This window comes from Physeter macrocephalus, chromosome 11, assembly GCF_002837175.3.
Source record: "Physeter macrocephalus isolate SW-GA chromosome 11, ASM283717v5, whole genome shotgun sequence".
Classification (NCBI taxonomy): Eukaryota; Metazoa; Chordata; class Mammalia; order Artiodactyla; family Physeteridae; genus Physeter; species Physeter macrocephalus.
Genome location: NC_041224.1, coordinates 42,533,636 through 42,557,996, shown reverse-complemented (window position 1 = coordinate 42,557,996; position 24,361 = coordinate 42,533,636). Strand labels below are relative to the sequence as shown.

Genomic DNA, 24,361 nt, shown 5'->3' with positions numbered 1-24,361 from the left:
CATCTCTTTTCTTCCCCATCAGGGGAATGTATATATGCCACTTTCCCCAATTCTTCTTTTTCTCACTTTTGTCTTAAGAAATTTCACCATGGTCAATATCCTCCTCAAATGTACAGACCTTTAGGTTTTTTTTTCTTTTCCTTGGGTTTTCTCTTCTTCTTCTTTTTAAAAAAAATTATTTTGGGCTGCATTGGGTCTTCATTGCTGTGCGTGGGTTTTCTCTAGTTGCGCTGAGAGGGGTCTACTCTTCGTAGCGGTGCGCAGACTTCTCACTGTGGTGGCTTCTCTTGTTGCAGAGCACGGGCTCTAGGTGCGCGGGCTTCAGTAGTTGCAGTACTCGGGCTCAGTAGTTGCAGTACTCGGGCTCAGCAGTTGCAACACGCGGGCCCTAGAACATGCGGGCTTCAGTAGTTGCAGTGCTTGGGCTCTAGGGCATGTGGGCTTCAGTAGTAGTGGCCCACGGGGTTAGTTGTTCCGAGGCATGTGGGATCTTCCCGACCCAGGGCTCGAACCCGTGTCCCCTGCATTGGCAGGTGGATTCTCAACCACTGCACCACCAGGGAAGTCCCTCTTTTCTCTTTTTAAGGTTTTTTTTTCCCCCTTCTTTTCCTTCTCTTTCAGATTTTGCCCATAGAAAAATCTCTCTTGCTTTTATCATCTCTGCAATTTGTGAACCAACCAACCTTCCAAACAACAAATCAACTAACTACTAAACCAGCTGACCAACTTGTCTTAGTCTGCTTGGGCTGCTGTAGCAAAAATACCATAGTCTAGATGACTTAAACAACAAACATTTATTTCTCATAGTTCTGGAGGCTGGGAAGTCCAAGATCACAGTGATGGCAGATACAGTGTCTGGTGAGGGCCTTCTTCCCTGTCCATAGATTGTTGTCTTCTCACACTGTGTCCTCATGGAGGAAGGGGTGAGGAACCTCTCTAGAGTCTCTCTTAGAAGGGTGCTAATCCCATTTATGAGGGCTCCACCCTCATGACTTAAGCATCTCCCAAACATCCCACCTCCAAATACCATCACACTGGTGATGAGGTTTCAACATATGAATTTTGGGGGGTGGGGCAGGACACACAGACATTCAGTCGACAACACCATCCCAGAAACAAAGGTTGGAGGATGCTTCAACCTGGTATAGAGACCAAAGCAAAGTGATGCCGTGCTTCATATAGAGCTCAACTCTGTGAAGAGAGTCTCCCATTCTGTAGGAAATCAGCTTTGAATCATCTATGCCCAGGAGAAGCTGGGGAAGGGTCACCACTGGAGAGGAAAGGGATTGGGTGTAGGTCAGGATCCAGGACTAACAAGTCTCATGGAGAAATCTTGCTTTTTAAAAAACTCAGACCTACTGGTGTTTGCCCTCAGTTCTTTCTTTCTTTCTTTTCTTTTCTTTTATTCTTTCTTCCCTCCCCCCCGCCCCACCCCCCACCGGTTTCTTTCTGCCATGAGGCACGGCTTGTGGGATCTTATTTCCCCGACCAGGGATTGAACCCATGCTTTTGGCAGTGAAATGAGGAGTCTTAGACACTGGACAACCAGGGAATTCCCTCTTTCTTTCTTTTAAATCAACTCTATTGAAGTACACTGTCGATAAAATAAAATGCACACAATTTAAGCGTACAGTCCCTAGGATTTTGTCCAATGTCTATATCTGTGTATCCACCATCCCAATTGAGATATAGAACATTTCCATCACCCTAGAAAGTTCCCTTGTGCCCCTACACCCAGACAACCATTGATCTGATTTCTACCACCATATATTAGTTTTGTCTATTCTAGAACTTTATATAAATTGTACTTTTCCTTTTTTAAAATTTATTCCATCCCTGTGTGATAAAATCCTGGTCTTCCTTTGAGTGCACACCTTTGGAGACCTGCTCCATAAAGCTCTCCTTACTTCCGGCCCCTGTTTTCTGTCCCCAGTTCCACCCGCCTGAGAGCATCTCTGATCACCTCTGCTAGAAGTCATCTCCCCCAGAACATTTGGATTCTCCTCTTTTGGCTTTGTATCGTATTCCGTCTTGTTTTCTATTTGTATGAATACTCATCTTATTTCTTCTAGGAACCTATAAAATCCCCAAAGTCAAGGAACCTATCTTTTTCTTAACCTTTTTCTTTTTTTTTTTTTTTAAGCTCGCACAGTGCCCTATACATAGTGGGGACCCAGTAAGTATTGTCGGGATGAGGAAATGAATCCTTCCAGCCTCCCTGCAGGTGTGGAGAAGCTCACCTGCTGGGTCCATGAAAGAGGCAGATAGCTGCTTCCTTCCAGGCTTATCTGCCTCTCCTTGAGAAAGCCAAGCTAAGTTTTGTTTTAAAACAAAATGGGGTCGGGACTTCCCTGGCGGTCCAGTGGTTGGGACTTCTCCTTCCAGTGCAGGGGGTGCAGGTTCAATCCCTGGTTGGGGAGCTAAGATGTGTATGGACTTTCTCTAGTTGCGGCGAGCAGGGGCTATTCTTCGTTGCGCTGCATGAGCTCTAGGCATGCAGGCTTCAGTAAGTGTGGCTCGTGGGCTCTAGAGCACAGGCTCAGTAGTTGTGGCGCACGGGCTTAGTTGCTCCACGGCATGTGGGATCTTCCCAGACCAGGGCTCGAACCCGTGTCCCCTGCATTGGCAGGCAGATTCTTAACCACTGCGCCACCAGGGAAGTCCTGAGCTCTTTCTTTTTAGATGAGATTGGCCCACATGGTTCATGCCTGGCAGCTGTGTTTTTAGCCTGTTTCACAGGCCTGTTGAAAGACCATTTATGAAAAGCACTAGTTACCTGTGTTGCTGGTTACAAATTACTGATGTAAAACCCAATACACTTCCATTTTTTTTCTGGTGACTTGGAGAATGAGAACCCCAATTTTCCAGGGCAATCTTGAGTATAAAATATTTGTCCTTGTAAAGCATCAAAATGTCTCGAATTCTAATAGCTGGCAGCCAAACCATACCTCTCAGAATGTCTCATATTGGTCTGTAAGAGGCCTGGGCCCTGGGGCCAGAAGTCATTTCTCAAATTGTATGGCCTAATTTTCGGTTCAGAAAGTATAGTCACTAGAGTTGAGACAGCTTGTCCTTGAACTGTTCTCTAATTGTTCTACCCACCCTCATCTCACTTTCTGTATGAAGTAAGCGGAAAAATACCTTCAGAGCCCGGAGACCAGTGGACTCATGCCGCAGCGGCCTCCGCAAGATAACCCCAGACCAGTGTGGTTGCAGCATCAGGCTGAAAGGGGAAATGCTCCTCTCCTAACAGATTCTTTTTTTTTTTTTTTGGCCAAATAGCACGGCTTGCAGGATCTTAGTTCCCCGACCAGGGATCGAACCCAAGCCCCCTGCAGTGGAAGCTCGGAGTCTTAACCACTGGGCTGCCAGGGAAGTCCCTAACAGATTCATTTTATCTCATAGAAGCCCCACCACCCAAAAAAGAAACTGCTGCCATCAGAGGGGAGCAGAGGGGAAATTATGGGGCTCAAAATTGATAGATTCGTGACATATAAATCCTCTGACCATTAGTGTGGGGTCCCTGTGCCATCAGCATCATCTGGAAGTGTGTTAAAAATGAAGTCCCCGGGCCTCCCTTCAGACCTACTGAACCAGAAACTCTGGGGGCTGGGAGGGGGGCTGCAGCACGTGGGTTTAAGAGCCCTTCAGGTGATCCTGATTCAGCCACCAGTTTGAGAACCACTGTGCTAGACCTCTGGTTCTCAGACTCCTCATTGGGGTCCTGGAACCCACTCCAGGGATTCTGATTTTCTGATTTAGTTGGCATGGGGTGTGGCCCAGGCAAGGGAGTTTTGAAAGCTTCCCAGGTGGTTCTAAGATGCAGTGAAGTTTAAAAACCACTGCTCTAGAGCCTTGTTACTCAGAATGTGGTCCATGCACCAAAAACATAGGTGTCACCTGGGAGCTTGCTAGAAAGGCATACCTCAGTCTCAGCCCAGCCCCACTGAAGCAGAATCTGCATTTAGCAAGATCTCCAGGTGATTTCATATGCACTATGAAGTTCGAGAAGCACTCCTCTAGACTAGTCAGGAATGGAGATTATCAACTTCAAACCTACTCTTGTCCAACAGGTGAGCTGAGAGTCACAGCTGACCTCTCCAGCCATCCTCAGCATCACACCTGGCTTTTGGTGGGCACAGGCAGCAGCTTACCTCTTTTGAGCTTGCTGGCCCAGCAAAAATGCTCCTTTGGTGACAGCAAATGAACAAATACTTTCATTTTTGTTAATAAGGGGAGTGAAGAGCGGTGCAGGGTTGTAAAGGTATATGTCTTTTTAAAGCCACAATTCTCAGTTTCAAGACAAAAACACTTTCAGTTCACTTAAATATTTGAAGTGTATACCATACAGAACTCAGAGAGATGTAACATTATCACTGTAACTGTTTGGCAGTCATTCATTTAAACCAATAACAGCTCCTTGCTGTTTTTACCAGCGCTTTGTCTTTCAGGCAGTCAGAGTTCAGGGGGAACAAGGGTCCCAGTCACTCAGGTGCTATCAGGTTCCCGCCAGTCTTGCCAGGGCGGCGCCCCGATAGGGAGAGCCCCACTTGGGCATCAGCTGTATCAGAATTACAGACCCACTTCTGCATTTTAGACCAGTGGCTCTGACCACGGTGTTGAGACACAGCGGTATGTCACAATCAGGGGGGAGGGACCTTACAAGAATTCTGAGCTTAACACGCATTAAAACACCAAAGTCTGTGACCAGTTATCTCACTGTTATAGATAAATTACAGCAAATTCAGGCTTATCCCCATATTGACAGCAGTTTTTCTTACACTTATTCTGGTACGCTTTCTAGCATGGGAGAGAAAGCAGAGGCCTCTGTCCAGGCAGGAGGACACACGTGGCCCTGTGCATTCCATGGGAATGTGCTGTGCATGTGAGTCTAGAGCCCATGTCGAGGGCAGGAAAATACAAGATCCATTGATTTAGACCGAGCTGCAATTGTCTAGTAACCAATAAGGGCCCTATGGCAATTCAGGAATCGTTCAGTGGATGGACTGTTCAGTGGATGGTGTTTGGACAGTGGTCGGACCCTTTTGAAAAAATGAAAACTGGATCTCTACTTCACAAGTTTCACAGAACTCAATTCCAGATGAGTTATAGATCTATACTGTAAAAGATCTGGAATCACCTATAGGAGAGTATTTTTGTAATCTTGCAGTGGGGTGGGACTTCTTAATCTTAAACAAGACAGAAATCGTCAAAGCTAAATTGGACTCATGGAAACAGAAAAAGTCTTTTATAGTAAAAAGATACTGTGGGGATTTCCCTGGTGGTGCAGTGGTTAAGAATCCATCTGCCAATGCAGGGGACACGGGTTCGAGCCCTGGTCCGGGAAGATCCCACATGCCGCGGATCAACTAAGCCCGTGCGCCACAACTGCTGAGCCTGCACTCTAGAGCCCGTGAGCCACAACTACTGAGGCTGCATGCTACAACTACTGAAGCCCGCGTGCCTAGAGCCCGTGCTCCACAACAAGAGAAGCCACCACAATGAGAAGCTCGAACACGACAACGAAGAGTAGACCCTGCTCCCCGCAACTAGAGAAAGCATGTGTGCAGCAACGAAGACCCAACACAGCCAAAAATAAATAAATAAATAAATAAGATACTATGAACAAAGTTCAAAGGCAGTGCACAGACTGGGAGGAAATATCTGCAACAAAGTCTGCAGCGTAGCAGATAAGAGTCAAAATCTTGCTCTGTAAGAGCATCTACAATTCATAAGAAACTGTCAACCCAGTAGAATAGAAGGTAAAAGATAGGATCTGGCAATTTAGAAGTGAATAAAAACAAATTATATCCATATGAAAAGATGTTCAACCTTACAAATTACCAGGGAAATACCCATTAAAGCAAGATACTATTCTTTTGCCTGTTAGGCCATCAGAAATTGAATAGTGTTTCTAAGAATTCTCTGCCTTTTTGAGCATTAACTTCATCTTTTAAAATTAATTCCAGAATTTTTCTTGTAAGTAATGTATCAACTATTTTAAATTTGGTAAGAGTACATAAAATGATATATAAGAGCCATAAATTCTTTTTTCTTGTTATGGTGGTAAAATATATAACATAAAATTACCATTTTAACCATTTCTAGGTGTACAGTTCATTGGCATTAAGTACGTTCACATTGTTGTGCAGCCGTCACCACCATCCATCTCCAGAACTTTTTCCTCTTCCCAGACTGAAACTCTATATCCATTAACAGTAACTCCAGGGTTCCCTGGTGGCGCAGTGGTTGAGAATCCGCCTGCCAATGCAGGGGACACGGGTTCGATTCCTGGTCTAGGAAGATCCCACATGCCGCAGAGCAGCTAAGCCCATACGCCACAACTGCTGAAGCCCGCGTGCCTAGAGCCCATGCTCCGCGACAAGAGAAGCCACCGCGATGAGAAGCCTGTGCAGTGCAACAAAGAGCCCCTGCTCACCGCAGCTAGAGAAAGCCGGTGCGCAGCAACGAAGACCCAACGCAGCCAAAAATAACTAACTAAATAAATAACTAACTAAATAAAATCTATTAAAAACAAAAACAAAAACCACTAACTCCCCTTCTGTCCCCACAACCCCTGGCAACCACCATTCTGCTTTCTGTCTCTATGAATTTGCTCTAGTAGTTTCGGGGGAGATCAAAACATTTAGAAAATGAGACCCCTTCTTTCCTATCTCCTTAATGCCTGACTCATCTCTGAGTTTTCTCTCCCGGAGATCTGGCCGTCCAACTGCTTGCTCACAAGCCTGCTTCCTCAGAAGCCTGCCTCCCGGTATGCAGTCTCATCCACAAAATATGCTCATTTTGAAACAGCAAACACTCTTTCTACTGGTGAAGTTCCTTTTTAAAGAAAATTCCCAGGTCCTACCATCTCATCCCATCTCTACTCATGTTGATGAAGTTATTCCCCTTTTATCTGACCACATCAGCTTCTGAGTTTTCACTTTCTTAATTGACCACCAACAAAAAAAGGAGAGAATTGCCTGCAGTTGAATGTACTCTATACTCTTGATTTCACCAGTGCCACCTTTTCTTGAGGAGGAGCTTGGGAGGAGCCAGGATCCCTCATCCTTCCCAGCTCAGTGATTTTTTTTTTTTCCCATTTGGAGGCCCTTGTTAAGGCAGGTCGCCCAAAGGGTGCTCTTTTCTGTCCTTTAGAAAGGCTCTCGTGCCTCTGTGTTATCAGAGATCAACGTTAAAAGAACTCTGAACCTTCCTTTGGCCTTCCCTGGAGTATAACTGTCTTGAATCTTTGTCTGTGTAAAGGAGGATAGGACTGGTCCTTAAGCAGCAGACAGTGAGGGAGTTATTGGGTCTGGATTCTGCTCAGATGGGCCTCTGCAGTGAGGTGACAGAGGAAGATAATCACACAAATTAAGCATCATGTTTAAAGGCTCCCAGATTATAAAGGAATTCTCTCATATTCTTGTCTAATAGTTCAGTACTAATTTTTTCCCTTTAAATCTTTGATCTGTTTGAGATTTGTCCCAGTATGGGTCCAACTGAAATTTTTCCATTTGACTTAACTGGTTGTTCCCAGCATCATGAATGCTGGTGTCTTTTGGATGTGGTGTCTTTTCTCCATGGATTTGAGAGGCTACCCTTATATTCAACATTTGTTAAATTCCCATGGTCATAGAGATTATTTTTTTCTGTTCCACTGGTCTGTCTATTCATGAGCCACCTGAATTAAATTATGAATTCACATGTCTATTGAGTCTATTTCTGGAGGTTTGGTTTTGTTTCATTGGTCTGATTGTCTATTCATGTTTTTTTTTTTTTTTTTTTTTTTGTGGTATGCGGGCCTCCCTCTGTTGTGGCCTCTCCCGTTGCGGGGCACGATCCTCCCAGACAGGGGCGCGAACCCGGTTCCCCTGCATCGGCAGGCGGACGCGCAACCACTGCGCCACCAGGGAAGCCCTATTCATGTTTTAATTACAGTAAGTCCCCTACATACAAACAAGTTCTGTTCCGAGAGCATGTTCGTAAGTCCAGTTTGTTCATTAAGTCCAACAGAGTTAGCCTAGGTACCCAACTAACACAATCGGCTATGTGGTATTGTACTATAACAGGTTTATAATACTTTTCACACAAATAATACATAACAAACTAAACACAAAAAATAAAACATTTTTAATTTTAAAGTACAGTACCTTGAAAAGTACAGTAGTACAGTACAACAGCTGGCATCCAGGGGCACGTTCATGTCTTTGAAAGTTCGTAACTTGAAGGTTTGTGTGTAGGGGACTTACTGTATTGAGATTTTATGTTTTAACATTTGACAGAGATAGTTGCTCCCTGCCTTACTCCCCTGATTTCAGTCAGTAATCTTATCTACAATAATGTTTATTTTTGTACTGTTAAAGACTCTTATACTTCAGTTACATGATTTGCCAGTTTTAAATGATAACCTTTGAACTCCCAGGTATACAGATGAGGCAGTTAATGAATACATCCTATACCCCAGTTTCTTCCCCATAACCCCAATTTTGGTTAGCATGTCATTTCTACATGGCTGTGTAACGTTTACATTCTCTTTTTTCACTCTAATCGCCACAGTAGTTTTAGACGTTGTTCTAAAGTTAAATGTATCTGTTCAGCCCCAGTCCTTTTGCTCTAGCATTGCCTTTGTCTCGTGGTTGACCGAAATTCATCTCCCAATAGTTTCCTCAAGAAGGGTCATAGGAACAATATTCTGCGAACTTGTGTATATTCAAAGCTGTTGGCCTGTAAACTTTATGCTTGAAGGACAGTTTTGTTGAACGTAAAATCCTTGACATCCGTTTTCTTTACTTGCATGTCTTGTAGCTCTTGTTGTACGATCTGCGGGGATTGAATGTTACCGGAGAGAAATTTGAGACTGGTTGATTTTCTTCCCCCATATAAGTGATTCGATCTTTTTACCTTGTTGTCCCATCTCATTAGTAACCACCCTGGGTTAGTTTTCCTTGGCACACAGTGTACCTTTCAAGGGTTCCTCTATCTTTTTTTTTTAATGTATTTATGTATTTAATTTTTTGACCACGGGGCACATGGGATCTTAGTTCCCCGACCAGGGATCGAACTCGTGCCCCCTGCAGTGACAGCACGGACCCTTAAGCACTGGACCACCAGGGAAGTCCGTGATTAATTTCTAATGACCCTTCTTAGAGTGTTCATCAATGTCAGCCAGAGCCATTAAACCAACACGCAGTTCAGTGAACACAGTTCTGCCGGTGTCAGAGCAGTGTGATCCAGGCCCACAGCTCTGCTGGCTTAATCCTGGGATAGACTTTAGAGTCTCTCATTTAAGGAAGGGAATGCATGTTCTTCCAGCAGTCCTCCCTCATGATTTGTTTCATCCAAACGTTTGCTAAGTATTGGGCAGTAGTTTGGCAAGTTTCTGGAAGATATATGTTTTGTATTTTGTATTACTGATGGGAGATCTTTCTGTAGACTCTCACTGCAGGTAAATTTGAGGGCTCTTTTTTTTTTTTTTTTTTTTTTTTTTTTGCTGCGTAGCATGTGGGATCTTAGTTCCCTGACCAGGGATCAAACCCGTGCCCCTATAGTGGAAGTGTGGAGTCCTAACCACTGGACCGCCAGGGAAGTCCCCAAATTTGAGGGCTCTTTTAACTGCCCACTTACTTGTTTCCAGTCACGTGTATAGACACCTAGAGTCCTTGTTGCTGGTGCCCTGTCATCTTGTCTGTGTCTTACTTAAATGCCAACTAATAAGATTATAAGCATCAGACATTTTAAGGCACAGAATTATTATATAAGCTCCATTTGAAAGGAGACAGCTTTAGGGGAATATCTGTGGTACCAATAAGAAATTCATTCATCAAATTTAATAGAGCACTACTAAGCATCAAGCACCTACTAAGCATCGAGCACCATGGTGAGTATCGGGGACTGTGTACCCTGTTGCTTTCCTTTGATCAGGAATTTGAAAATTCCCACCTGATCTCATTTCCCAGTGGAGAAACAGGTAGAGACCTGGAACCCACATCTTTAAGACTTAGAAATTCTGGGTGATCACCATAAAGATATGAGACCTGGCAACTGGATAACCAGTTAGAAGGAAATAAACCTTTTTTTTTTTTTTTTTAAGTTTTGAGGGTTCTCTAGCCTTTTTATTTTCACTTGAAGTTTAATTCATTTTAAATTTCCCCTTTGGTTTTCTTTTCTCATCATTACAGGAAATTGAGTACAAATTGTACAATTTTCTTCATTGTTTCAGATTTTGAGATCCAGAGTGAAAATGGGGAGAACTCTAACCAAGACATATTTGAGCATGTTGAATCACATGAAATGTTCTCTGAAATGCCTGAAGGGGAAGGCATTCCACAATCTGACTGGGAAAGTGACTTGGAGAGAGACTGCAGCTCCCGGGGGCCCCGGGGAAACACCCCGGGGGAGGTGCCACCCCAGGGCAGGGAAGTTGGACAGCTCATAGGCCTTCAGGGCACCTACCTGGGTGAGAAGCCCTATGAGTGTCCCCAGTGTGGGAAAACCTTCAGCCGGAAATCCCACCTCATCACGCACGAGCGGACCCACACAGGAGAGAAATACTACAAATGCGACGAGTGCGGAAAAAGCTTTAGTGATGGTTCCAACTTCAGTAGACACCAAACTACTCACACCGGGGAGAAACCTTATAAGTGCAGGGACTGTGGGAAAAGCTTCAGCCGGAGTGCAAACCTCATAACCCACCAGAGGATCCACACGGGAGAGAAACCCTTCCAGTGCGCCGAGTGCGGCAAGAGTTTCAGCAGGAGCCCCAACCTCATCGCCCATCAGCGGACTCACACGGGGGAGAAACCGTACTCATGCCCCGAGTGCGGCAAGAGCTTCGGCAACCGGTCCAGCCTGAACACGCATCAGGGGATCCACACGGGAGAGAAGCCCTACGAATGTAAAGAATGCGGCGAAAGCTTTAGTTACAACTCCAACCTCATCAGGCACCAGAGGATCCACACAGGAGAGAAGCCGTACAAGTGCCCCGACTGCGGACAGAAGTTCAGCCAGAGCTCAGCCCTCATCACCCACCGGAGAACTCACACGGGAGAAAAACCTTATCAGTGCAGCGAGTGCGGGAAGAGCTTCAGCCGCAGCTCCAACCTGGCCACGCACCGGAGGACCCACCTGGTGGAGAAGCCCTACAAGTGCGGGGAGTGCGGGAAGAGCTTCAGCCAGAGCTCTAGCCTGATTGCACACCAGGGGATGCACACGGGCGAGAAGCCCTACGAGTGCCTGACATGTGGGGAGAGCTTCAGCTGGAGCTCCAACCTCATCAAGCACCAGAGGATCCACACGGGTGAGAAGCCCTACAAATGCAGTGAGTGTGGGAAAGGCTTCAGCCAGCGCTCCCAGCTGGTGGTGCACCAGAGGACCCACACGGGTGAGAAGCCCTACAAATGCCTCATGTGCGGCAAGAGCTTCAGCCGGGGCTCCATCCTGGTCATGCATCAGAGAGCCCATCTGGGAGACAAGCCATACAGGTGTCCCGAGTGCGGGAAAGGCTTTAGCTGGAATTCAGTCCTCATCATACACCAGCGAATCCACACCGGGGAGAAGCCCTACAAATGCCCCGAGTGTGGCAAAGGCTTCAGCAACAGCTCCAATTTTATCACACATCAGAGAACTCACATGAAGGAGAAACTTTACTGAAGGGGCAGAGAGGGAAGGTGAGGGACTGGCCCAGGAGGGCACTTGCCACTCTGCCCCCAGACAGGGATGTGTCTGTAGAAGAGCCATTCTTCCTAAAGGCTTGTTGGGGATCTTTGCCAGAATCTTACCCCTGCTCACCCTCATTTCTAGGATCCCATCGTGTTAGTGGTCAGAGTCAAACCCCAAGAACAGAGCGTACGAATGGAAGGTCGGAAAGCTGGGGCTTTTTCTGTCACGTTTCTCGACTTGATTGGCTCCTTCTCTCTTGATCCTCTATGTCCCAGTTTCCTCTTTGGTAGAACAGGGGGGATATTTCTCCGTGTGGAACGGAAGACAGCATGGCCCACATTTTAGAGAAATACCAGAAACCTGTTGGTGTTGTCTGGTCGTTCTGCTGCCAGTTGTTGGGCTAAGGTGCCTTCACCCGAGCTGCTAGCATCCCAGGGCCCCTGCCATGGCAGAACTGGCCCTTCCTGCCTTTGTGTCCTGGGGTTTGATTTTGGGTCAAGGTGGAGGGGCTTCTCCAATTCTGAGTCATCCGCATGAAGCTAAAGCCCTTTTCTCATTCTAGAAAGTGTCAGGAACACCAAAACACGAGGGAGTCTGGCCCAGAACCAGTGTCCCAGTACCTTTCCATTGACAGGAGTTGCCCAGGGCCTGCCAGGGAAGGCATAAATGGAGGAGATGTATGTGTTTGCCCTTGTCTCTGCTTACTGTCCTGGGGTAAGTCGGCTGTGGGTCAGCGGGGACACATTTATTCTTGCAGCGTTTCAGTTTTTGAGTGTGAGGTGAAGTCAGAGCCGCCAGCTGCCTCCCCCTGGTGAATGGTATTTCTGTCTTGTTCAGGGTGAAACAGTCCTGCACTCTGCAGGGTCGCCTTGTGTCTTTACCCCCCAGATACATGGCCCCGTAATCATCACTCTGTGCACTTGTCGTTTTTATCTTATATATGCAGATCTAGAATTCTGTCTGGTAGCTTTTGTATACAAAGAACTTTATTTTTAAGGAAGTGTTGATTTTGAGGACACATCACCTGTACCCTGGAGAGATTTGGGCTTGAATCAAGAGTTGTCCTACAGATGTCGCCCTTGATCTTGGGATGCTACCAGGGCTTTGTTCTTGGGTCCTTGAGCTGTGAAACAGTAAAGACAGGATGATAGCAGGTGAAGGGGTTTGTTAGGAGGGAAGAGGAGGGTAAATAGGCTTTTCTCTCCTACACATAGGGCCTGCACTCAGAACGCACCTTGGTTCTTACAGGGTGGATGCTCCAAATTGCCTAATAAGTAGAGTCCCACTCTTTTCCTGAGTCTGTCTTTTCACATGTGTTAAAAACCCGAACTTGACAAACCCATATCTCACTTCCCCACCCCACCCACCTCCTGCCCCAGGCTGGAAGTGGTCCAAGACCTTTAGGGGGAAAGAAATCACTTGCTTCAAAGAGCACACCTTTGGGTGAACCTAGTCCTGTGTGCTTGACCAGTGCACACACCTCTCCACTGCTCTTTGCTAACTCTGCATCCAGTCTGTCAACCAACACTTGGAGCGGCAGCTTTGGCCGAGGTGCCAGATGATTCCCAGTGGTCTCCTTGGGAGGCCATCTCCATCCAGAATCAACTAAGTTAGACACAAGGAAGCTCTGGGCAGTAGCAGTTGTTACACCAAACCACATAGGCTGTGAAATCCCCGTCACCGATTCCATTCCTTCACTTACAGGGCAAACATTTACTGAGGGCGTGCGTACCATCACCATGCTAGGTGCTGGAGAAAGGTTATGAACAAGAAGTTCCGTTACCCGTCGTCATGCCGCTTTACTAGGAGAAAGATTTCCATCTGTCTGGGAAGATACAAGAACTGCCCTGTCTGTAAGGGAGAGTGGACAGGAGGGTTTCCTAGGTGGCATTCAGTTCTGGAATTTGGGTTGTAGAAGATAGTGGTTTTTCTCTTTCCCTTAAGCTTAACTTGAGAAAAGAGTAGATATTAAGGTTTTTAAACCTTTCTAACTAAATTTCTTTTTTTATTCCTCCCTACCTGGTATAAACACAAAATGTCCTGGAAAGAAAGGAAACCAGATTAGCTGAAATTGCAGAATTAGACTGGAACCAGGTTGGGGAAATGACAAATGGTGGTTCTAGAAAGGTTGAGAGCCCATTGCTTCCTGTCCTGCTTGCACCTAGAGAGGCTCTGCAGAGTCAAGGAGGGGTCTTCATGCCGGATGTGTCGGATGGAAGGACACGGCCTTCTTCCCCTAAAAAAACGTCAAGAAGCCCCAGTCCCCCCTGCAGATCTGCCTCTGCCACATCTTTGTTCACAACTCAATTACACCTGTGTCTCTGTAACAAAGACTATTTCCCCTTCAAGGTACATATATTTAGGGACCGAGTTTTTGTTACCAGTTTGTTTCTAAGTTCATGGGAACAGCCTTGGGACCATTAAAAACCTACAGTAAATGGTTTTTTTTTTTTAAAGGCATCTGCTTTACCCTCAGCGTGGCCCCCAGGCCCACCTCAGCAAGTCTTTCACGTGACTTTGGTCACTTCCCTCTCCCAGGCCCCGCAGTGGCTGCCCTGTACCCATTGGCCCTCAGACCCACGCCAGCCCCCAGGCTCTGCTCACCTCTGAGAACCTTGAACCTGCCAAGTGTGGCCTCCCTCAGTGTCCCAACCACCAAACTTCTGTGTATCAAACCCTGTCACTTCCTTGCCTCTGGGCTCAGCCAAGATGTGTGCTTTCGGTTTCATAGTCATCTATCTCCACCTGTCACTTGCCTCCACCTCCCTCCAGGACTCAGGACTTTGCTCATCTGCTATTTCCTCTCTCGATTTCCAGTCTATCCCTCTCTACTGGCTTCTTCCTGCAACTTACCTCCTGCCCTTTTTCCTAGAGCCTCAAACTTGCATGTTCAGAACTCAAGTCCCCCACCTGCCTCCCTTGATCAGGGTGCTGGTTCCACAGGTGTGTTTCCTCGTGAGTAGCACTGCCATCCACTCGGTGTCACCCAACCCAAAAACCTAGGAGTCATCCAAGACTCTTCTTCCCTCAAATCCCTTAGAGCCGTTTGGGAACCAAGCCCTTCTCAACTTTTCCCAGCCCCGACCCCCCTGGCCTAGTTCAAACCCCTGCCTGACACTGCAAAAGCCCCCTTCCTGGTGCCCCAAGCTCCCTCTGGCCCTGCTTCCCGCTACTCCATCCTCTGTGTTGTAGCCAGAGTGAGCGTCCTTCCACAGCAAAGAACTGAGCCTGTCATGGTTGAGAATCCGCCTGCCAATGCAGGGGACACGGGTTCGATTCCTGGTCTAGGAAGATCCCACATGCCGCAGAGCAGCTAAGCCCATACGCCACAACTGCTGAAGCCCGCGTGCCTAGAGCCCATGCTCCGCGACAAGAGAAGCCACCGCGATGAGAAGCCTGTGCAGTGCAACAAAGAGCCCCTGCTCACCGCAGCTAGAGAAAGCCGGTGCGCAGCAACGAAGACCCAACGCAGCCAAAAATAACTAACTAAATAAATAACTAACTAAATAAAATCTATTAAAAACAAAAACAAAAACCACTAACTCCCCTTCTGTCCCCACAACCCCTGGCAACCACCATTCTGCTTTCTGTCTCTATGAATTTGCTCTAGTAGTTTCGGGGGAGATCAAAACATTTAGAAAATGAGACCCCTTCTTTCCTATCTCCTTAATGCCTGACTCATCTCTGAGTTTTCTCTCCCGGAGATCTGGCCGTCCAACTGCTTGCTCACAAGCCTGCTTCCTCAGAAGCCTGCCTCCCGGTATCCAGTCTCATCCACAAAATATGCTCATTTTGAAACAGCAAACACTCTTTCTACTGGTGAAGTTCCTTTTTAAAGAAAATTCCCAGGTCCTACCATCTCATCCCATCTCTACTCATGTTGATGAAGTTATTCCCCTTTTATCTGACCACATCAGCTTCTGAGTTTTCACTTTCTTAATTGACCACCAACAAAAAAAGGAGAGAATTGCCTGCAGTTGAATGTACTCTATACTCTTGATTTCACCAGTGCCACCTTTTCTTGAGGAGGAGCTTGGGAGGAGCCAGGATCCCTCATCCTTCCCAGCTCAGTGATTTTTTTTTTTTCCCATTTGGAGGCCCTTGTTAAGGCAGGTCGCCCAAAGGGTGCTCTTTTCTGTCCTTTAGAAAGGCTCTCGTGCCTCTGTGTTATCAGAGATCAACGTTAAAAGAACTCTGAACCTTCCTTTGGCCTTCCCTGGAGTATAACTGTCTTGAATCTTTGTCTGTGTAAAGGAGGATAGGACTGGTCCTTAAGCAGCAGACAGTGAGGGAGTTATTGGGTCTGGATTCTGCTCAGATGGGCCTCTGCAGTGAGGTGACAGAGGAAGATAATCACACAAATTAAGCATCATGTTTAAAGGCTCCCAGATTATAAAGGAATTCTCTCATATTCTTGTCTAATAGTTCAGTACTAATTTTTTCCCTTTAAATCTTTGATCTGTTTGAGATTTGTCCCAGTATGGGTCCAACTGAAATTTTTCCATTTGACTTAACTGGTTGTTCCCAGCATCATGAATGCTGGTGTCTTTTGGATGTGGTGTCTTTTCTCCATGGATTTGAGAGGCTACCCTTATATTCAACATTTGTTAAATTCCCATGGTCATAGAGATTATTTTTTTCTGTTCCACTGGTCTGTCTATTCATGAGCCACCTGAATTAAATTATGAATTCACATGTCTATTGAGTCTATTTCTGGAGGTTTGGTTTTGTTTCATTGGTCTGATTGTCTATTCATGTTTTTTTTTTTTTTTTTTTTTTTGTGGTATGCGGGCCTCCCTCTGTTGTGGCCTCTCCCGTTGCGGGGCACAGGCTCCGGGCGCGTCCGCGGCATGTGGGATCCTCCCAGACAGGGGCGCGAACCCGGTTCCCCTGCATCGGCAGGCGGACGCGCAACCACTGCGCCACCAGGGAAGCCCTATTCATGTTTTAATTACAGTAAGTCCCCTACATACAAACAAGTTCTGTTCCGAGAGCATGTTCGTAAGTCCAGTTTGTTCATTAAGTCCAACAGAGTTAGCCTAGGTACCCAACTAACACAATCGGCTATGTGGTATTGTACTATAACAGGTTTATAATACTTTTCACACAAATAATACATAACAAACTAAACACAAAAAATAAAACATTTTTAATTTTAAAGTACAGTACCTTGAAAAGTACAGTAGTACAGTACAACAGCTGGCATCCAGGGGCACGTTCATGTCTTTGAAAGTTCGTAACTTGAAGGTTTGTGTGTAGGGGACTTACTGTATTGAGATTTTATGTTTTAACATTTGACAGAGATAGTTGCTCCCTGCCTTACTCCCCTGATTTCAGTCAGTAATCTTATCTACAATAATGTTTATTTTTGTACTGTTAAAGACTCTTATACTTCAGTTACATGATTTGCCAGTTTTAAATGATAACCTTTGAACTCCCAGGTATACAGATGAGGCAGTTAATGAATACATCCTATACCCCAGTTTCTTCCCCATAACCCCAATTTTGGTTAGCATGTCATTTCTACATGGCTGTGTAACGTTTACATTCTCTTTTTTCACTCTAATCGCCACAGTAGTTTTAGACGTTGTTCTAAAGTTAAATGTATCTGTTCAGCCCCAGTCCTTTTGCTCTAGCATTGCCTTTGTCTCGTGGTTGACCGAAATTCATCTCCCAATAGTTTCCTCAAGAAGGGTCATAGGAACAATATTCTGCGAACTTGTGTATATTCAAAGCTGTTGGCCTGTAAACTTTATGCTTGAAGGACAGTTTTGTTGAACGTAAAATCCTTGACATCCGTTTTCTTTACTTGCATGTCTTGTAGCTCTTGTTGTACGATCTGCGGGGATTGAATGTTACCGGAGAGAAATTTGAGACTGGTTGATTTTCTTCCCCCATATAAGTGATTCGATCTTTTTACCTTGTTGTCCCATCTCATTAGTAACCACCCTGGGTTAGTTTTCCTTGGCACACAGTGTACCTTTCAAGGGTTCCTCTATCTTTTTTTTTTAATGTATTTATGTATTTAATTTTTTGACCACGGGGCACATGGGATCTTAGTTCCCCGACCAGGGATCGAACTCGTGCCCCCTGCAGTGACAGCACGGACCCTTAAGCACTGGACCACCAGGGAAGTCCGTGATTAATTTCTAATGACCCTTCTTAGAGTGTTCATCAATGTCAGCCAGAGCCATTAAACCAACACGCAGTTCAGTGAACACAGTTCTGCCGGTGTCAGAGCAGTGTGATCCAGGCCCACAGCTCTGCTGGCTTAATCCTGGGATAGACTTTAGAGTCTCTCATTTAAGGAAGGGAATGCATGTTCTTCCAGCAGTCCTCCCTCATGATTTGTTTCATCCAAACGTTTGCTAAGTATTGGGCAGTAGTTTGGCAAGTTTCTGGAAGATATATGTTTTGTATTTTGTATTACTGATGGGAGATCTTTCTGTAGACTCTCACTGCAGGTAAATTTGAGGGCTCTTTTTTTTTTTTTTTTTTTTTTTTTTTGCTGCGTAGCATGTGGGATCTTAGTTCCCTGACCAGGGATCAAACCCGTGCCCCTATAGTGGAAGTGTGGAGTCCTAACCACTGGACCGCCAGGGAAGTCCCCAAATTTGAGGGCTCTTTTAACTGCCCACTTACTTGTTTCCAGTCACGTGTATAGACACCTAGAGTCCTTGTTGCTGGTGCCCTGTCATCTTGTCTGTGTCTTACTTAAATGCCAACTAATAAGATTATAAGCATCAGACATTTTAAGGCACAGAATTATTATATAAGCTCCATTTGAAAGGAGACAGCTTTAGGGGAATATCTGTGGTACCAATAAGAAATTCATTCATCAAATTTAATAGAGCACTACTAAGCATCAAGCACCTACTAAGCATCGAGCACCATGGTGAGTATCGGGGACTGTGTACCCTGTTGCTTTCCTTTGATCAGGAATTTGAAAATTCCCACCTGATCTCATTTCCCAGTGGAGAAACAGGTAGAGACCTGGAACCCACATCTTTAAGACTTAGAAATTCTGGGTGATCACCATAAAGATATGAGACCTGGCAACTGGATAACCAGTTAGAAGGAAATAAACCTTTTTTTTTTTTTTTTTAAGTTTTGAGGGTTCTCTAGCCTTTTTATTTTCACTTGAAGTTTAATTCATTTTAAATTTCCCCTTTGGTTTTCTTTTCTCATCATTACAGGAAATTGAGTACAAATTGTACAATTTTCTTCATTGTTTCAGATTTTGAGATCCAGAGTGAAAATGGGGAGAACTCTAACCAAGACATATTTGAGCATGTTGAATCACATGAAATGTTCTCTGAAATGCCTGAAGGGGAAGGCATTCCACAATCTGACTGGGAAAGTGACTTGGAGAGAGACTGCAGCTCCCGGGGGCCCCGGGGAAACACCCCGGGGGAGGTGCCACCCCAGGGCAGGGAAGTTGGACAGCTCATAGGCCTTCAGGGCACCTACCTGGGTGAGAAGCCCTATGAGTGTCCCCAGTGTGGGAAAACCTTCAGCCGGAAATCCCACCTCATCACGCACGAGCGGACCCACACAGGAGAGAAATACTACAAATGCGACGAGTGCGGAAAAAGCTTTAGTGATGGTTCCAACTTCAGTAGACACCAAACTACTCACACCGGGGAGAAACCTTATAAGTGCAGGGACTGTGGGAAAAGCTTCAGCCGGAGTGCAAACCTCATAACCCACCAGAGGATCCACACGGGAGAGAAACCCTTCCAGTGCGCCGAGTGCGGCAAGAGTTTCAGCAGGAGCCCCAACCTCATCGCCCATCAGCGGACTCACACGGGGGAGAAACCGTACTCATGCCCCGAGTGCGGCAAGAGCTTCGGCAACCGGTCCAGCCTGAACACGCATCAGGGGATCCACACGGGAGAGAAGCCCTACGAATGTAAAGAATGCGGCGAAAGCTTTAGTTACAACTCCAACCTCATCAGGCACCAGAGGATCCACACAGGAGAGAAGCCGTACAAGTGCCCCGACTGCGGACAGAAGTTCAGCCAGAGCTCAGCCCTCATCACCCACCGGAGAACTCACACGGGAGAAAAACCTTATCAGTGCAGCGAGTGCGGGAAGAGCTTCAGCCGCAGCTCCAACCTGGCCACGCACCGGAGGACCCACCTGGTGGAGAAGCCCTACAAGTGTGGGGAGTGCGGGAAGAGCTTCAGCCAGAGCTCTAGCCTGATTGCACACCAGGGGATGCACACGGGCGAGAAGCCCTACGAGTGCCTGACATGTGGGGAGAGCTTCAGCTGGAGCTCCAACCTCATCAAGCACCAGAGGATCCACACGGGTGAGAAGCCCTACAAATGCAGTGAGTGTGGGAAAGGCTTCAGCCAGCGCTCCCAGCTGGTGGTGCACCAGAGGACCCACACGGGTGAGAAGCCCTACAAATGCCTCATGTGCGGCAAGAGCTTCAGCCGGGGCTCCATCCTGGTCATGCATCAGAGAGCCCATCTGGGAGACAAGCCATACAGGTGTCCCGAGTGCGGGAAAGGCTTTAGCTGGAATTCAGTCCTCATCATACACCAGCGAATCCACACCGGGGAGAAGCCCTACAAATGCCCCGAGTGTGGCAAAGGCTTCAGCAACAGCTCCAATTTTATCACACATCAGAGAACTCACATGAAGGAGAAACTTTACTGAAGGGGCAGAGAGGGAAGGTGAGGGACTGGCCCAGGAGGGCACTTGCCACTCTGCCCCCAGACAGGGATGTGTCTGTAGAAGAGCCATTCTTCCTAAAGGCTTGTTGGGGATCTTTGCCAGAATCTTACCCCTGCTCACCCTCATTTCTAGGATCCCATCGTGTTAGTGGTCAGAGTCAAACCCCAAGAACAGAGCGTACGAATGGAAGGTCGGAAAGCTGGGGCTTTTTCTGTCACGTTTCTCGACTTGATTGGCTCCTTCTCTCTTGATCCTCTATGTCCCAGTTTCCTCTTTGGTAGAACAGGGGGGATATTTCTCCGTGTGGAACGGAAGACAGCATGGCCCACATTTTAGAGAAATACCAGAAACCTGTTGGTGTTGTCTGGTCGTTCTGCTGCCAGTTGTTGGGCTAAGGTGCCTTCACCCGAGCTGCTAGCATCCCAGGGCCCCTGCCATGGCAGAACTGGCCCTTCCTGCCTTTGTGTCCTGGGGTTTGATTTTGGGTCAAGGTGGAGGGGCTTCTCCAATTCTGAGTCATCCGCATGAAGCTAAAGCCCTTTTCTCATTCTAGAAAGTGTCAGGAACACCAAAACACGAGGGAGTCTGGCCCAGAACCAGTGTCCCAGTACCTTTCCATTGACAGGAGTTGCCCAGGGCCTGCCAGGGAAGGCATAAATGGAGGAGATGTATGTGTTTGCCCTTGTCTCTGCTTACTGTCCTGGGGTAAGTCGGCTGTGGGTCAGCGGGGACACATTTATTCTTGCAGCGTTTCAGTTTTTGAGTGTGAGGTGAAGTCAGAGCCGCCAGCTGCCTCCCCCTGGTGAATGGTATTTCTGTCTTGTTCAGGGTGAAACAGTCCTGCACTCTGCAGGGTCGCCTTGTGTCTTTACCCCCCAGATACATGGCCCCGTAATCATCACTCTGTGCACTTGTCGTTTTTATCTTATATATGCAGATCTAGAATTCTGTCTGGTAGCTTTTGTATACAAAGAACTTTATTTTTAAGGAAGTGTTGATTTTGAGGACACATCACCTGTACCCTGGAGAGATTTGGGCTTGAATCAAGAGTTGTCCTACAGATGTCGCCCTTGATCTTGGGATGCTACCAGGGCTTTGTTCTTGGGTCCTTGAGCTGTGAAACAGTAAAGACAGGATGATAGCAGGTGAAGGGGTTTGTTAGGAGGGAAGAGGAGGGTAAATAGGCTTTTCTCTCCTACACATAGGGCCTGCACTCAGAACGCACCTTGGTTCTTACAGGGTGGATGCTCCAAATTGCCTAATAAGTAGAGTCCCACTCTTTTCCTGAGTCTGTCTTTTCACATGTGTTAAAAACCCGAACTTGACAAACCCATATCTCACTTCCCCACCCCACCCACCTCCTGCCCCAGGCTGGAAGTGGTCCAAGACCTTTAGGGGGAAAGAAATCACTTGCTTCAAAGAGCACACCTTTGGGTGAACCTAGTCCTGTGTGCTTGACCAGTGCACACACCTCTCCACTGCTCTTTGCTAACTCTGCATCCAGTCTGTCAACCAACACTTGGAGCGGCAGCTTTGGCCGAGGTGCCAGATGATTCCCAGTGGTCTCCTTGGGAGGCCATCTCCATCCAGAATCAACTAAGTTAGACACAAGGAAGCTCTGGGCAGTAGCAGTTGTTACACCAAACCACATAGGCTGTGAAATCCCCGTCACCGATTCCATTCCTTCACTTACAGGGCAAACATTTACTGAGGGCGTGCGTACCATCACCATGCTAGGTGCTGGAGAAAGGTTATGAACAAGAAGTTCCGTTACCCGTCGTCATGCCGCTTTACTAGGAGAAAGATTTCCATCTGTCTGGGAAGATACAAGAACTGCCCTGTCTGTAAGGGAGAGTGGACAGGAGGGTTTCCTAGGTGGCATTCAGTTCTGGAATTTGGGTTGTAGAAGATAGTGGTTTTTCTCTTTCCCTTAAGCTTAACTTGAGAAAAGAGTAGATATTAAGGTTTTTAAACCTTTCTAACTAAATTTCTTTTTTTATTCCTCCCTACCTGGTATAAACACAAAATGTCCTGGAAAGAAAGGAAACCAGATTAGCTGAAATTGCAGAATTAGACTGGAACCAGGTTGGGGAAATGACAAATGGTGGTTCTAGAAAGGTTGAGAGCCCATTGCTTCCTGTCCTGCTTGCACCTAGAGAGGCTCTGCAGAGTCAAGGAGGGGTCTTCATGCCGGATGTGTCGGATGGAAGGACACGGCCTTCTTCCCCTAAAAAAACGTCAAGAAGCCCCAGTCCCCCCTGCAGATCTGCCTCTGCCACATCTTTGTTCACAACTCAATTACACCTGTGTCTCTGTAACAAAGACTATTTCCCCTTCAAGGTACATATATTTAGGGACCGAGTTTTTGTTACCAGTTTGTTTCTAAGTTCATGGGAACAGCCTTGGGACCATTAAAAACCTACAGTAAATGGTTTTTTTTTTTTAAAGGCATCTGCTTTACCCTCAGCGTGGCCCCCAGGCCCACCTCAGCAAGTCTTTCACGTGACTTTGGTCACTTCCCTCTCCCAGGCCCCGCAGTGGCTGCCCTGTACCCATTGGCCCTCAGACCCACGCCAGCCCCCAGGCTCTGCTCACCTCTGAGAACCTTGAACCTGCCAAGTGTGGCCTCCCTCAGTGTCCCAACCACCAAACTTCTGTGTATCAAACCCTGTCACTTCCTTGCCTCTGGGCTCAGCCAAGATGTGTGCTTTCGGTTTCATAGTCATCTATCTCCACCTGTCACTTGCCTCCACCTCCCTCCAGGACTCAGGACTTTGCTCATCTGCTATTTCCTCTCTCGATTTCCAGTCTATCCCTCTCTACTGGCTTCTTCCTGCAACTTACCTCCTGCCCTTTTTCCTAGAGCCTCAAACTTGCATGTTCAGAACTCAAGTCCCCCACCTGCCTCCCTTGATCAGGGTGCTGGTTCCACAGGTGTGTTTCCTCGTGAGTAGCACTGCCATCCACTCGGTGTCACCCAACCCAAAAACCTAGGAGTCATCCAAGACTCTTCTTCCCTCAAATCCCTTAGAGCCGTTTGGGAACCAAGCCCTTCTCAACTTTTCCCAGCCCCGACCCCCCTGGCCTAGTTCAAACCCCTGCCTGACACTGCAAAAGCCCCCTTCCTGGTGCCCCAAGCTCCCTCTGGCCCTGCTTCCCGCTACTCCATCCTCTGTGTTGTAGCCAGAGTGAGCGTCCTTCCACAGCAAAGAACTGAGCCTGTCACTACCCAGCTTAAACCCTCTGGGGCTCCCCCATCCCCCTAAGGAGGCTACAGTCCTTGGAGGGCAGATGAGGTCTTCCTGATGGGGTCCTCTGTGGAACCTCACGTTCATAATTGGCCTTGCCCTCGTCACCGCACCTCTATGCCCTTGACCATCCTCACCCCCTGGCAGCTCCCCTCAATGTGCCCTGCTGGGCCTCGTCTCTCTGCTTACTCTGCTCCCTCTTCTGGATTGCTGGGCTGCCCTGTCTGCCCAGGGCACACCTGCACATCTTTGAAGACTCAGCCTGGGTACCACCCCCTTCGTGAGGTCTTCCCTGCACTTGCCTGGCAGACGTGACCCCGTCCACCACACCCCTGAGCTCTCCCATTTCGGTGCCTGTGACTCTCACTGCATTGACTTGTTACGTGATTCTGCCCTGTCCCTCTTCGAGTTTTTATGCTCACACCGCTACCGAGGTTCCAAACTCTCCAGCACTCAGAGCAGGGCCTGGCATGTGATAAGAAGTCAATAAATATTTGCCAATTGGATTCTCTCCATACAGGTATATGTAAATGCAAGAGGCGGATGGAGCCCAAAATTCTGACCTGGAAAATGGGTTAGGTTTCCTACACTTCCCTTTGGTAAGATGATTAAGTTAGTTTTAACTTCAGTGACCTTTCACCTCAGTTACAATTTATTGGTATCAGTGAATGGAGACACAGCGAAAGACATAAAAACCAACCCACCAACCAGAATCCTAACGAAAAAGCTTTTCTTTTCAAAATGTCACAGATCATCAAAAGTCAGTG

The 24,361-nt window shown here is 46.9% G+C and overlaps 2 protein-coding genes across 4 annotated transcripts in view; both read left to right on the top strand.

The window, feature by feature from the left end:
- Positions 1-14,857, top strand: part of ZSCAN2 (zinc finger and SCAN domain containing 2) — a 25,545-nt gene extending 10,688 nt beyond the window's left edge. The window contains exon 3 of one of the 3 annotated variants that reach the window (XM_028494970.2): positions 10,223-14,857. In XM_028494970.2, coding sequence (XP_028350771.1) covers positions 10,223-11,652 — 1,430 coding nt within the window. In that variant the 3' untranslated portion in view covers positions 11,653-14,857. Of the gene's footprint in view, positions 1-6,108; positions 7,669-10,222 lie in introns of those variants that run through there. The other 2 variants (XM_055087916.1, XM_055087917.1) reach the window with 2 other exon arrangements.
- LOC114487058 (zinc finger and SCAN domain-containing protein 2) lies at positions 11,854-24,361 on the top strand. Its single transcript, XM_028495085.1, has 2 exons — positions 11,854-11,860; positions 18,899-24,361. The coding sequence occupies exons 1-2, from the start codon at positions 11,854-11,856 to the stop codon at positions 20,326-20,328; spliced, it is 1,437 nt and encodes a 478-aa protein (XP_028350886.1). The 3' UTR covers positions 20,329-24,361.